This window comes from Boleophthalmus pectinirostris, unplaced genomic scaffold (genome assembly GCF_026225935.1).
Source record: "Boleophthalmus pectinirostris isolate CB_2022bp ecotype Guang Dong unplaced genomic scaffold, ASM2622593v1 HiC_scaffold_18, whole genome shotgun sequence".
NCBI lineage: Eukaryota > Metazoa > Chordata > Actinopteri > Gobiiformes > Gobiidae > Boleophthalmus > Boleophthalmus pectinirostris.
This window is the reverse complement of record NW_026571133.1, coordinates 23,620,524-23,635,413: the sequence shown is the minus strand read 5'-3', so window position 1 is coordinate 23,635,413 and position 14,890 is coordinate 23,620,524. Positions and strand designations below refer to the sequence as shown.

General features: G+C 43.5%; 1 protein-coding gene across 1 annotated transcript in view; it reads right to left on the bottom strand.

The window, feature by feature from the left end:
- LOC110166694 (seizure 6-like protein) overlaps positions 1-14,890 on the bottom strand; it is a 33,430-nt gene that overhangs the window by 839 nt on the left and 17,701 nt on the right. The window contains exons 2-15 of the mRNA XM_055153570.1: positions 8,028-8,444; positions 7,727-7,863; positions 7,075-7,270; positions 6,676-6,861; positions 6,437-6,608; positions 6,189-6,355; positions 5,708-5,902; positions 5,483-5,621; positions 4,828-5,024; positions 2,510-2,704; positions 2,203-2,394; positions 1,199-1,393; positions 396-431; positions 87-201 (exon numbers count right to left, since the gene is read on the bottom strand). Of these exons, the coding sequence (XP_055009545.1) occupies positions 87-201; positions 396-431; positions 1,199-1,393; positions 2,203-2,394; positions 2,510-2,704; positions 4,828-5,024; positions 5,483-5,621; positions 5,708-5,902; positions 6,189-6,355; positions 6,437-6,608; positions 6,676-6,861; positions 7,075-7,270; positions 7,727-7,863; positions 8,028-8,444 (2,539 nt within the window). The remainder of the gene's footprint in view (positions 1-86; positions 202-395; positions 432-1,198; positions 1,394-2,202; positions 2,395-2,509; positions 2,705-4,827; positions 5,025-5,482; positions 5,622-5,707; positions 5,903-6,188; positions 6,356-6,436; positions 6,609-6,675; positions 6,862-7,074; positions 7,271-7,726; positions 7,864-8,027; positions 8,445-14,890) is intronic.

Sequence of the window (14,890 nt, the reverse complement as noted above, 5' to 3'; positions counted from 1 at the left end):
TTGTTACATTCTTCTTTGGACAATATGACTTTATGTTTATAAAAATGTTATAAACAACAACAAAAATAGAGGTTAGTAAGGAATACCTTGTGACATAGACATAAGCTCCTCCCAGCAGCACAGACAGTATGAGCACTAGGATAAAAATGGACAGGGCTATTTTCCCTCCTTCGAGAGTAGAGTGCGCGGTTGCTTCTGCAACTAAAAGATAGCACACACCTAAATGAATACATGGTTTACTGTGGCAGAAATGAGCAGCAAGCTTAGATGGATGCTCTATGTGTAGTAAATCCAACATCAGATGGAGCAAAGAGACATTTGAAATGAATATGACAGGAAGATTTTATTGATGCATTGCAGAGCCCACGCACAAACACCAACATACACACACTCACCTTCCAAAGCATGGTTGCCAAAGCACTCATGGTTGGCTGCAAGACATCATTCTGTCAGTCAGTGCAGACATTATGAATACTGACTTCACTGACACAATCTGTGGGCTTTTCATTGCAACAAATGTGCACCAGAAAATTTTATTGGAAACAGTGCATGCATAAACTTGGGAAAGATGGGAATGAGGCAATTCAGAGTGGCTCATCAGCTTTCACAATTGCACTCTACAGAACAACTAATAACTTTCTAAGTCTGCAGGTGTGGTTAAAGTAATGACTCTGAATTAGGGCCTAGTAGTCAGTAGTCTCTACAGTATATGTATTATGTTAACGTGTCTGCCCACAAATAACTTACATGGTTCAAAATAGGAATGCCAAGAATATTCTGTTAATTAATAGTTATTATTCATGTCAAAGTATAATCAATATATAAATGGTATAAAGATATTAAGAATAATAATTATGTGAATTTCAATTCAATCTACCCCCAAACATTTTTTTTAAATCTGGATGTTTATGCCAACTTGACTTTACTTTTTAATTCAGAAAGTGTGAATTAAACTAAAATGTGTGACATTCCTAGTTCCAGCAGGCTATGTTATGTGGAAAACCTATAGTAACAGAGTCCATTCTATAAGTAGACCAAGGTGTTTCCTGTTTGTCTGTGTCGATGTTGAAATAGCTGATGATGTCAAATATGTTTTAACAAATGCCCCATAGTGACTGAAGGGGGATTATCTTTTAGCAAGACAAGAAGCATTCCATATAGCAATGACAAAGTTGCACCAAATGTGAAAATCTCTCACCCCTGCAGAGAGGAAGTGGTCCACTCCAGAACGATGGATTTCCCAGAATGCATTTAATTGCCACTTCTCCGATAAGCTCATAGCCTTGGTAGCAGACAAAAGTGAGAGACTCTCCAGGGAGGTAAAGCCTTTTGGACAGGATCTGGTAACCATTGTCAGGGAGACCTGGGTTCTCACAAGACACCAACTCCTCAGCTGAAAAAACAGAGAAAATACGTGAAAGGCTAAGATACATGACTCAGGGATAATCTTCTATACTTTCTCTAAATAGCTCATAGCTACGTTATATGGGGCATTAGTTTCCATTTACATATCAAACAGGCATTAAAAACCCTCACACAAGCATGCAAAAACACAAAGGCATCCACGCAGAAGGAACTTTGAGAGGCATCTTGAGAATAGAGATACTGTGAACTGCTCCAACAAAAATGCACTTAAACATGCACTTTATTTAATGTAATTTAATGGACAAAATGCTCATGTTATAACTAACATCTGTTAGACATTATACAGTATGTACATTTATATCAAGTAAATGGTGTCATTTTTATATAATGCTGTTCCACCTTCAAGGCACTCAAAGAGCTTTTACAACAAAGAACCACTCACCCATTCACACACCAGTATACAAAGACACTGGGGGCGAGGCAGGTTAAGTGTCGTGCCCAAAGACACAACAACAGCATTCATCTTTGCCCAAAGACACAACAACAGCATTCATCTTTGGGAGCTGAAATCATCCTGCCAACCTGTGGGTTAGTGGATCAGTGTCGAGAGCGGGATTCAAACCACCAACATTCGGATCAGTGGACAAACTACCAACTGAGCTACTGTAGCCCTAGTACTTGCTTAATTGCACACTGATTAACTGCTAATTGCTAAAACCACATGGTACGAGTACAAGTGCAATGACAATAAATTTGAATCTGAATCTGAAGATTAGAAGAATACACTACCAATAAGCAATGCAATATTTAACACTAAAGCTAAACACTGATACTCACAAACACAGTGTGGCAATTTGGATGTCCACACTGGAGTTCCAGGTTCACGGCCATAGCATGTGATAGTGGCGCCACCCTGTAGGATGAATCCAGGATTGCAGGTATACTGGATAGTTGTTCCCACAAGGAGTTTTGGGTCTGACAATGCCCGAGTTGAATGTTCTACATGGCCTGGGTCTGAGCAATACATAACTGAATGGAAACCAAAAGAAGACACATTTGTAGGAAAAATTGAATTCTTGCTTATGTACATATAGAACAATGTATTTTAATCGTAGCAGGCTGCAGTATAATTAGCAGAACTGACTTTTTTCACAGAAAGGTGGCTGTGAACTCCAGGCTAAGTCAAGCTGGCAAGTGAGAGTGTCTCGTCCCACCAGGTCGTACCCTGGGTCACATTGATAAGTGATGCGTGCCCCACGCACCAGGGCAATGTGAGATGTGGTCTTCCAGCCATTTTGTATCTCTGGCAAGTCTGGACATGAGTCATTTCGAGACACCTCTGTGAACGAAATACAGAATTTGTTGGTCAGAAGATTGTTTTTTATATTATCGCTGACAGAAGTGACGCAAGTGACGCATGTAACATAATCTACAATAAATGCAGAAAACAAAAGTACTTGAGTGTGAATGATTAATGCAATTACTGTAACATAACCTCAATGTGACAAAGACTGGTAGATTCAACCTGTGTTAGACAGTTTAAAATTCTAAACACACTGAGAAGGAAATTTAAAAGATGATCACAAGCAGTGCACATAGATGCATTTGATGTGTATATATCTGAAGAAAAAAAAAAAAAAAAACTCCTCAGGTGGCCTAATTTTTCCCCCCAAGAGGATTCTTTTTACCAGAGGTCTGGAAGCTTGAGGGTTCTGCACATTGTCTTTGCTCTTCCTAGTTCTGCACTTTTCTGGATTGAGATGGCCTGTTGTTTATCCTGTGATCTACTGTAGCCACTCCTCCATTTTGAGGGTTACTGAGTGCTCTGATGACCAAGGGAACCACTGATGTTTTAACCTTCCAGGCCTTCTCCACCTCTTCTTTGAACCCCTGATATTTCTCTAGTTTCTCATGTTCCTTTTCCTACTACAACTCTGGCTTAATGTTGCTCTGTTGTGTATCCACCTCCACTATGTCTGGTTTGTTTGCCATCACAATTCTGTTAGTCTGTATGTGGAAGTCTCACAGGATCTTGGCTGGGTCATTTTCCACAACCTCTGGAGGTGTTTCCCACCTTGACCTTGGGGTCTCCAGCCCGTACTCTGCACAAATGCTTCTGTACACTATGCCCACCACGTGGTTATATCTCCCCATGTATGCTTTCCCTGCCAGCATCTCAGGAGCCTCTTTGTACAACCCAAACCTTAGGTCTTGTCTGGTGTAGTAGATCTGGGCCTCTATTACTCTGGTCCTCAAGGCTTGCTCCTGTGCAGCCAGGATGAGTGCCCCTTTGTGTTTTTCAGACAAGCCCTCTCAAGCCATGGGTAGGATTTCTTGATGTCAGCCCCTTCAGTTATGTTAGGGTGGTACGCCCCGTTGTAGGGGCTTGTCCTCTCATGTTGGTGCCTCCAGCACCTCTTCCTCTGTACTTCACTGTCACTGAGCAAGCCATCTTTTGGGGCTTTGTTCTTGATGTACTTATGGGGTTTGGATGTTTCATCCTGGACAGTGGCTCTCACACACACTCACACTCACATTATTTGTCATTTCAACATAGATTTTCTAACTGTCTCTATCACTCATTTATTACAAGCACACATTTTCCTTTTATTTGACCAGTCTAAAAAGTTCACACATTTTAATCTTCTAGTATGAAAGTACTGAAATGTACTGTGGATCTGTTTATCAAACAACAAGCTAGCTGTTGTAAGTCAGAAAAATATAATATATAAGTTTGCCGTGTCCCAGACTCCCAGTAGGATAACAAGGGCGTGCATAAACTTGATTAATGGCCAGGCAAGAAAGAGTATCTTGTATAATTCTGCTCAATATAATAGGCCTACTGGGATTTGTAAGTCAAAGTTCTTGCATCAATTATTCATTGTCTATTGACTGGGCTCTCTTTGGACGTGGTGTGTGCTGCTGTGTAATATATTCTGAGCACAGATACACATAGTGCTGTCCCAGTTGCACATATAGACACACAGGTATAATCAAAGAGAGACACCTACTATTCATACTGTGTCGACTTGATTTAGTGGGAGACCGTGGTGTTTGCTGCGTGTGTCAGGAGGGTGACAAGTAAATTGGACATTGTGCTTCTCAGTGCAAGTCCAAATTGGTGTCAGGTGCTGGATCTGGGGAGCTCTATGTGCAGAGTGAGTGTGGATTTGAAGTGAAGTGAAGATAGTCAAACAAATAGAATGTGATTGAATAAGGGCAGAGGGGAAAGAAAGCAATGAAAAATAAAGATGAGAAAAACACAAAACCGCATTAGCAGCCTGAGACTGTGAGACACAAAGAAGCCTTTCCATACATTGGGAATTGAAATATGTGAAGTATCTTAATGGCATGTTAAGACCCAGACAAATCTGAGCAATATGTAAATAAAATTAATGAATGTTTTAATTTGGAATACAAATACTATGATTTCATAAGATTGAATGATAGCTTGCATCGTACCCATATAATTAATGATGAAACCTTCACCCTTGCCAAACACAAGTCCTGCAGGATCGGAGTGGAAGGTGATGGTCAGGTCAGGTGTGGTGGAGAAAAGCTTGAACGGGCTGCTTCCTCCAACATATCGAGCCAGAACATGTGTCATAACCTCATCTCCATCTGTGATGGTAAGCATGTCACTGTCGCTGATGTTCATACTGAAAATAGAAGTACAAATGATGTAGCTTGGCTACCAGCTAAGGCCCAGTGATGACTCAGTGCAGTAGTGTTGACAGCCAACTGTGTGGGAACAGATGAACGCAAAGGCTGAAGACAGCATTTAACAGCCACATTTAGTGCCTTCAACCTGACTGTCTAAATACAAATGTATGTAACAGACAAGGACATTTAGTATTGAGATATTACCATACTCTTATTTAACAAATACCTCAATCCTATAATTAGGTCATTGCTTTACAGGTCTATTCAATAAATTATTATTATACTATGCTATTAAAGTTAATGATCAATAAATATATTAATAATAGAGGAATTAAGAATTAAGAAAAAATATGGTCCATACCAGCTCATAATGGAGCCAGCCAATTTAAGACAAACATATTAGCCTGTTTGTTAAGTACACTGTTGACTGTGCATTGATGCCTGTTGTACTCACAGTTGTACATCCAGCAGAACTCGTTTGTCCTCACTGACATGTATCCTCCAACTGCAGTCCTCTCCCTCCCCATACCATTCGGGCCAGTTAGGAGATAGGATCACCCCACCTGGTCCAGTCAGGTCACCACCACACTGTGCTGGTAAGCCATGATATTATAAAAATACAAGGTATCATAAAACACCTACAACACGCATAAGATTCAAACAAAAGTATCACTGATACCTTTACACAATGGCTCTGTGTCATTCCAGTATGGGTCTCTGGCACTGATGCACTCAATGACAGGAGGTCCTTGTTCAAGCGAATGTCCTGGATCACAAGTGAACTGGACAACAGTGCCTACCCCATACAGAGGATCGGACGTGGTGAAGTTTCCATTCTGGAGGTAGGGTTCATAGCAGTGACCACGCTCAAAAGCTGGAAGAAAACAAAACCCCAGATTTAACAGACACAAAATAATCTCAACTTTTTCACCTACTATCAGAGATGCAATGGAAACCATTATCTTATCAATAAAATACAAACAATTGAATAAGGTAGCAAAGGCCATATTCTCTCAAGGTAAACTTATTTCTTGCTATCAACCAATGACAAAACACAAGGTATACAAATAGACAATTTATGGTTTCACAATAAAATACAAAATATAAAAAGTATGATACTTATAAGGGTGAAACAGAGTGAGATTGATAGTAACTTGTACCCTCATAGCGGATGTTGAATCCTGTGTGGTGGTTGGGCTGGTCTGTAATGAACTGGATTCGTACAGCAGGCCCCTCACTGATGACTCCTTCAAAGGGTATTTGCCCTCCACGTCCTGAGTCGAAGAGCACTACAGAGCCAGCATCCAGACCACTCCACAGCACCAACCTGTCAGACATAGACAGATATGCATTCATATTTTTTTACATAATCAGTCAATAAGTATGTTTTGATGTGAGGTACTGGCACCTGTCAGTGGGTCCCAAAGCCAGTCTCTCCAGGTGCAGGTGAAGCCTTTGGTGTTTGGGGGCCTCCAGAGACCAGGAGCAGGAGCGATCATGTGTTGCATTGGGCCCGTGCTGAGGTGAGGGTGAGAGGACCCTGCCTACTGTGGCATTTTTCACTGTGCCTCCACAGAGAGCTAAAACACAGAGCACAAACTATTTGTCCATTCACACCCACATAGAGGTAATGTATCCAGACAGTACCTCGGCAGGTGGGCTCCCTCCCGCTCCAAACAGGCAGAGAAGCATTGAGGCAGGTGAGCAGCGTGTCTCCCTGCAGGTGGTAGCCCATGTGGCAGTGGAAGCGGGCAGTGCCTCCAGGGAGCAGGTCGAGCACAGTCACCTCCCCAAAATGAGGCCTTTTAGGGAGGGAACAGCTCAGTCTGAAGACTTCAAAACAGATAAAAAACAAACATCAGGGTCTCTTTTGTAAATTTTAATTGAATATTATCTACCAACATAAATATCTCTAATATATTCATTGAATCAATATTTAAATGAATGCATGAATTAATTATTTTCATTGCATGAAAGAGGGTCAAGTCATTTATTTATTTTTTGTCGCTAAACTAACTATAATTAAAGTATGCTTTGTGACCTCACTTTGGTAATGCAGCTGGAAGGTGCCAATGCTTCCTTCAGGCCCAGAGCGGTAGTACACTGACATGGTGTTCGTGGGGCTGCGGATCACCTGACCCTCCACCAGCAGAGTGTGGTTGGCCAGGACCAACAGGGTGCCTGTTTCATCTGATCCTCTGATAGAGAGCTGCTCACTATCTGACAGGTTCACACTTTTCACCTGTAACACAAAAGACATTACAAAGATATCTTTATCCAGCAGCTGAACTACTTCAACAACTTTTAAATAACACAACTGTAATTTGCTTTCTGTTTTCTGTTTTAATACTCCTTGGGACTGGGAGTCTGTGCAGTGTATTGAGTAAAAGAAATGGAATTGATAAAAAAAAAAAAAAAACAAACAACAAACAAACAAAAAAACTAAGGTATCAAGGAATCAGTTAATCAATATATAGCTTAGATGTGTTTCATTTAACAAAGTAAATAGCATTGGCATTAAATTATTGGATTAAAATTAAATGCATGCAGTGACTTTAGCAGCAAATACAGTGAGCAAGTCTGCCAGTGGCCACTAGGAGGCAGAGTTGCATCTCACCACCAGCAGCTTCTAGTATGAATGGAACAACAATAGCAGTATAGGACCAGAGAGTCAAGTTTGGTGCTTGGTGCAGTGTACCTGCAGTTCCACTCCATATCCTGTGTACACAGTGATGATGTAGGTGCAATGGAGGAAGGGGCCATTCGGTAAAGGAGGGTCATCAGATGAGTCAATATATCCCTCCGGGCTGGTCAGACTGACTATGCAGCTGGGCACTGCAGAAGAGAGAGCAAGTGAAAAGTGAGGAGAGCAGGATAGCTTTGTGTGGCAAACTTAATCTAAGTAGAAATTAAGGAAACCCCTGTAGTGCATAATTAGTGAGACATTAAAGAGATTAGCCTCCACACTGCAGTAAGGCAGAAAGATGCAAGGGTTGTACCTGTTTGAGTGGTCCCTGTGTCTGTTTCCACACTGCCGGTTGGAGAGGGCCCAAGTTCAGAGCTATCTGTGTGCAGTGGAGGAGGAAGAAAGAGTTTGGGGGGAGCCTCAGTTGGAGAGTAATTTTGGCCCGGTGTTGTAGCTGATGTTGGGGCTTTCTCAGTGTGCAGCAGTCCTCTGTTCTGCTGCTCTGGTAAGCGTGCTCCTGACAGGGGGCCCAGGCTGAGCCCTCTGCCCAAAAGAGGCAGCAGACTGTAGGGCAGGGTAGCAGGGACAGAATCCCCTTTCTGGGAGGCATGCTGTCTTTTTTTGGCCAGTAGGCCACCAGTCAGTAAGGTGGAGCTAGAGTCTTGGTTTATTGTTCCTTGTGTGAGTACAGAGGACAGGGTGGAGGAGAGCACTGTGGGGACAGCTTTATCTGAAAAAGAGCAAAGACACACCATGAATCATTGGGAAAGTGTTTAAACATGTCCAAGAGTCAGCAGGACGGGGTGGGTCTGTCACTGCCCTGCTCTTATCAGAGGTGAGATTATCTCGTACAGCCAAATGCTCACCTCGGCTGCACATTAGCAGTGAAATGCTGTAGTGGCGACAACACCGTTAAGCATGACAGGAGGAAGGGGGAGAAGGGGCACTAAAAAAAGAGAAACATATCGACTGCAAAACGCTCTGCCTTGCATGCTAAAACGCCATCTCAAGCAGCTTAAAAAACAGCACAGAGCAGCATTTACACACATGAACAAATTCTAAATTCGCATCAGCCAGCCGCATGCCTATACACACACTTTATTTTTGGAGCATGCACACCTGACATCAACTGCAGCCAAAAAGGTAGGACTGTCTGCAGCTATATATCATGACTGGTTGATTATTCAAATAATTGCAATTGTGGACCACAAACTCAAAAAACACATGGTAGAAGACATTTATTTATTGTTCAAAATTAAAAACACACTTATATTTCCTTCATATTCTCTATGTAGAAGCCTTAAGTCATCATATTGCCATTCATTTGGCTAGAAATGTAATAAAAAATTTTTTTTTAAAAACTCAATAGAAAGAACTACTGTTTGCCTAATTCACTTGTCAACTAAATCGGTCACGTCTAAAATAATTCCTACAAAGCATATTCCTGGTTCATTGTGTGATACATGCAGGAAACATGCAGAATTTCTTCTAGTTGTTTTCTGAACACATGGGCTACTGTAGACTGTAATCCACGGCAAAACAACAGCAGTCTCAATTAAGCAGAGTCAGTCCCCAAAATGAGTAGTGACTGAGAAATTGAACCATCACATCAACTTGTCGGCATACCAACCAAATGTCATACAAAAGCAGTTACCTCAAGAAAATAAGTTTTTATTTCATTTATATAGCACTTTTCACAGACATATGTCACAAAGACACTTTTACAGATCATTAATTCATTCATTCATTCTATACCAGGTGGTGGTAGGCTACTATTGTAGCCACAGCTTTAAATGACAGAAGTACGGCTGCCAAACTGCACCACTGACACCTCCTCTGACCACCACCATCACTCACGTACACACCACTTTCATACTAGGCAATGTGGGTGAAGTGCCTTGCCGAAGGACACAATGACAGTTGTTGTGACTGGTGCCTCATTGTGGCACCTGATTTTCCCAGAGGTCTCCCATCCAAGTACTAGCAAGTCCTGGCCTTGCTTAGCTTCTGAGATCTGACAAGATCAGGCAAGCTGAAATGGCCACAACATCAACATGAACGCATAAAGAGGTACAAGAACAACAAAATGTGTCACCATTGAATTACTACTGCAGCCCCTCTTTGGCCACCATTTTTCAGAGGACAGAGAAGGTGATTGGACCCGAGCAGGACAACATGCAGTGTCAAGACAAGGGGCAACACTACAACTGAGGAAACTACAGGTGTTTATAGCATTAGGTGGGAAAATATCAGAGACTCTCCTACTCTCTCCAAGATTGTACAAGGTCCAACCCAGTCACTGTCCAGTTTTGGGCACCTGCCCTTCTTCCACTGGGTGCTATTTGGTCACATTTTAATATAGTGGTTTTGCACCTTCAAGGCAATCAAAGAGCTTTACCACTCACCCATTTACACACACATTTATGCACCAGTGTGTTCTAACACTAGGGGCAAGGAATATATATATAGATATAGTCCAGATGCCATCTCATATGGACCTGGACAGGGTCAGACCGATGTTCCCAATGTTCCTCCAACTGCGAAAGGAATCTATGTTTCCCGTTAATACCGCGGGCCGTCCTCATCTCAAGTTATCACCATGAACTCATAAAACAGCAGCATGTAGCCTAGAATTTTGTACGCAACTCACCGCACATCAGCCCAGAGCAGAAGCTCTGAGTTCAGACAACAGCTCTAAACACACGGGAACACTCACCGTAGCGCGCAGCCCCTCAAGACAGGGCTGGGGGTCCAGTGTTGGTCAGATGGGGTTGAGGCTCCATCCTCCATGTCCTGGTTCCAGACGGGGGCGAGCAAGACCAGCGCACAAAGGATTGGGTCGGAGTGCTTCAGTGCAGTCATCTCCGCAGCTGGTTCCAAGGTGGTGCAAAGGAGCCGGACAGAAGCGTGAATCCCATTTGGTTCATTATATGTTGTTCTGAGTGGTCCGTCCGTGCACGTGTTGTTTTTCCCGGGGAAAGCGCTTCTGAAGTGGAGGCACCAGACACCACTCCCCACTTCAGCTCATCTGTTTTTTCTGGTGCAAACACTTTTCATGTGTTTGCATTTGCACACACAGCTGATGGATCACATCCATGAGCAGAGATGAACAAAGGCTCGGAGGTCAGTGATTTTGCCACTTCTTTAACATATTTATGGAGAGGCGAGCCCCCTCACTAATGCACGTTTTCAAGGTATTTGTGACTAATACTTACAACTGTAATGAAATAAATGCTACAGATTTTAATCTAATCCAGCTGCGCCCAGAGGCTCGGTGTAGTTATGACAGCGCTCAATGGAGGATTTATGCGGGTTGATGTAAACTAAAACTTTTTTGAAAACAATGCTGTGTGCACGATGTTATTTTGGAAAACAGAGGGAGGGAAATATTCGTTTCTCAAAATATCCAGCTATGTGTAAACGTAGCCTGCAGTGGTCGGCGTTTGGGCATTTGAATGGTGTGATTGTCTGGAAAAATTAAGGAAGAGGATCTGACCGCTCAAACTGTGTGGGTCTTACTACGTTTATCATGTGGCAATAAGTTCATATGGCAAAGTGAACATAAAAGCATTCGGCTTCTGACGCTGATGTGACGAGAGTCTCCCTGTGTCGCTTTACTCCAAATTATCCCAAACATGGCTCAAACTCCTATTGGGTTGGTTTCAACTACGGCTTCTGTCAAAACCACGATTAGGAAAACTATTACATAAGAACACAGCACAATCAAGCTTTAAATAACAGTGGTAAATTATCCACTGGGCGAGTCACAAGATAACACGTGCTGCCAGGTGTTACATCAAGACATGGAAGCGAAGTTTTGTTGTAGCCTTTTAAAACACCATCGTGCACCCTTCTGCAGTGTAATAGATAAGTGTTATATCTCGTGTTGGCCACTAGGTGGAAGCAGGTTCGGAAAGTGTCAGTTGTTCCTGGGTACTGTGGTTGAGTAACGTTCAGTAACAAGAAGTCATCTACAACATGTTGTCCGCTCATCCTTCATTAACAAGGATATTACATGTGGCGACGAAGAAACTGGTGACCTCGGAAGACGCTGTTGGTGCGGGTAACAGCTTGAGAGTTCTATGAAACAAATTCTCGGCTAATGTCGGACAGCGAGGAAGAGCTAGCGGGATGGCTACTTCCATGGTGGGAGACTGTTGGCGGAGCTGGAGCTGACATTTGATAAAGCCCTGAAAGTCGAGCAAGCCCTCGAGACAGCGAACAAGGATATATGTGACTTGCAAACAAAGGCGCTGGACAATACTGTAAGCAAGGCTGCCACGCCGCTGTCAGTGCATAAGGTGAATGTACGACCTAAAGATCAAAGCAAGAGTGTTCCATTGGCCTGTTATAGGTGTGGGGGGAACACTTGGTATGGGACTGCTGGTTTCTAAAAGAAATATGCCATGGGTGTGGAAAAAAGGGGCACGTGAAGAACATGTGCAGGTTCTCTCCTTGTAGGGACCAGCAACAGGCTAAGGGGGAGGGAAGAACTATGTAAAGGATGAAAAGGCTAGCCGGAAAGAAAAAAGGCAGCACGCACATCATATGAGCTAGTTCACGGATCCCCAGTCCAGTGACGAAGAAGTGTTTTCAATGCACAACCTAAAAGACTCAAAAATGACAAAGGTAGACCCCATTACCACACAACTAGATCTGAATGGGAACATGGTATAGTTTGAAGTGGATACAAGCTGTACTGTGACGATTTTGACAGAAGATGAATAGAGCAAGTTATGGGCAGCGGGAAACGCACTGGAGCTACAAAACTGCTCATTGACTCTGAAAACATACACAGGTGAAAAAGTCTCTACACTAGGAATGGCAATGGTAACAGTAACCTACAAAGACAAAGTCAAGCAGTTGCCAGTAGTACCGGTAGCAGGGAGGGGGCCAAATCTGCTAGGCCGAGCATGGCTAAGAGAGTTGGAAATGAACTGTGTATTTGTCAGTAAGATGGAACAGCCTCAGCTAACGTTACAGAATGTGCTAAAGCAGAATGAAGAGGTATTCAAAGAAGAACGGGGAACCTGGAGAGGCCCGCCCGCAAAAATATACATAAAAGCAGACGTGGCTCCAAAGTTCTACAAGCCCAGGCCCGTGGCCTTTGCCATGAGGAAGAAAGTAGAGTTAGAGCTGGAAAGACTCACAAAGGAGGACGTAATCGAGCCAGCGAGGTTCTCAGAGTGGGCTGCACCAATAGTGCCGTTGTTAAAGAGTGATAGTTCTGTGTGTGTTTGTTGGGACTACAAGCTCACAGCAAACCAAGTCTCCAAGCTAGAGTGGTATCCATTACCAAAGTTGGAGGACTTATTTGAGAAGTTGACAGGGGTTGAGAAGTTTACTAAACTGGACCTTGGTCACGCTTATCAACAAGTCACCCTCAATGAGGCATCAAAGCCTTATGTCACAATCAATACACACAAAGGGCTTTTTCAAGTGAATCGCCTACCATTTGGTGTTTCCTCCAGTCCTGCCATTTTTCAACGGATAATGGAGGGTCTGGTGGCGGGAATCCCTAATGTGGCAGTTTATTTAGATGACATTTTGCTGACCAGTCGGAGTGACCACAAGCACCTGGAGACCTTGAACGAAGTCCTAAGGCGGCTACGAGAGGCAGGTCTTCATCTGAAGCGCAACAAGTGTGCCTTGATGGAGCGAGAGGCTGAGTTCTTGGGACACAAAGTGGATGTCTCGGGGCTCCACCCTTTACCAGGTCAGGGTCATACAACAGGCACCAGCACCAACTAATGTCACAGAACTGAGAGCCGCTCAACTATTACAATAGATTCTTGCCAAATCTATCAACATGGTTAGCTCCCTTGTACAGACTGTTAAGGTAAGAAACTCCGTGGAAATGGCAGGAGGAGCAAGAGAGGGCTTTTGAGGAGTCTAAGAGGCTCATGCAGTCGTCAGAGGTGTTAGTGCATTATGACAGCCATAAAGACTTAATCCTGTCCTGCGATGCATCGCCTTATGAAGTAGGGGCAGTGTTGTCACATCGCATGCCAGACGGGCAAGAGCGGCCTATCAACTTCATGTCACGGACACTCATGGCAGCACAAGCAAACTACTCGCAGCTGGACAAAGAAGGACTGGTGGTGATGTTTGGCATTCAGCGCTTCCATAAATATTTCTATGGAAGGAGGTTTGTCATTTGTACAGACCACACGCCTTTACTGTCCCTCTTCAGTGAGATGAAATCAGTGCCTCAAATGGCATCCCCTCGCATTCAACGTTGGGCGGTGACCTTGCGAGCATGAGTATGAGATTGTCTATAAGCCAGGTAAACACCACAGCAATGTGGACACTCTGAGCCGGCTCCCCCTGCCTCAGCCAGCCATCAAGAGAGAGCAGGAGGACCGCGTACTGATGGTGGAGAAGGTAATGCTTGTGTCAGCCAGTGAAATTAGCCAGTGGACATGCAAAGACCCAGTGCTGTCCAGGGTCTGTCAGTTCATTCAACATGGCTGGCCACCACAACACTCAGACTCAGCTTTCCAGCCTTATGCAGTGAGAAAAAATGATTTAATTGTGCATGATGGGTGTATATTTTGGGAGTCACGCGTGGTAGTACCTCAGCCAGGTCGCGAAGCATTACTGGGTCAACTGTATCATGGTCACCCAGGCATTACCAGAATGAAAGCATTAGCATGAAACTACTTTTGGTGGCCAAAGTTAGATGCAGACATTGAATCTGTAGTGAAAAGATGTAGCACATGCCAAGAACATCGCCACTTAACAGCTCCAGCACCACTCCACCCTTGGAAGTGGCCAAGTAAACCATGGCAGAGGCTACACATAGCCTATGCTGGACCTTTTATGGGTCACATGTTTTTGATACTGATAGATGCCAATTCCAAATGGATGGATGCCTACCAGGTAACCTCAGCAACTTCTGCCAATACGATTGAATGTCTGTGGAGGAGTTTCAGCAGTCAGCGATTACCTGAGATGATTGTGTCAGATAATGGTAAATGTTTTGTGAGTGCCGAGTTCCAAGAATTCATGATGAAGAATGGGACTGAACACATCACTTCACCTCCTTACCATCCTTCTTCAAACGGTTGTGCCGAGCATGCAGTCCAGATATTTAAGTCTATGATGAAAAAGGCAGGCGAAGGTAGCATCAATACCAAAGTTTCAAGAGTGCTGTTTAGGTACAGCATTACCCCT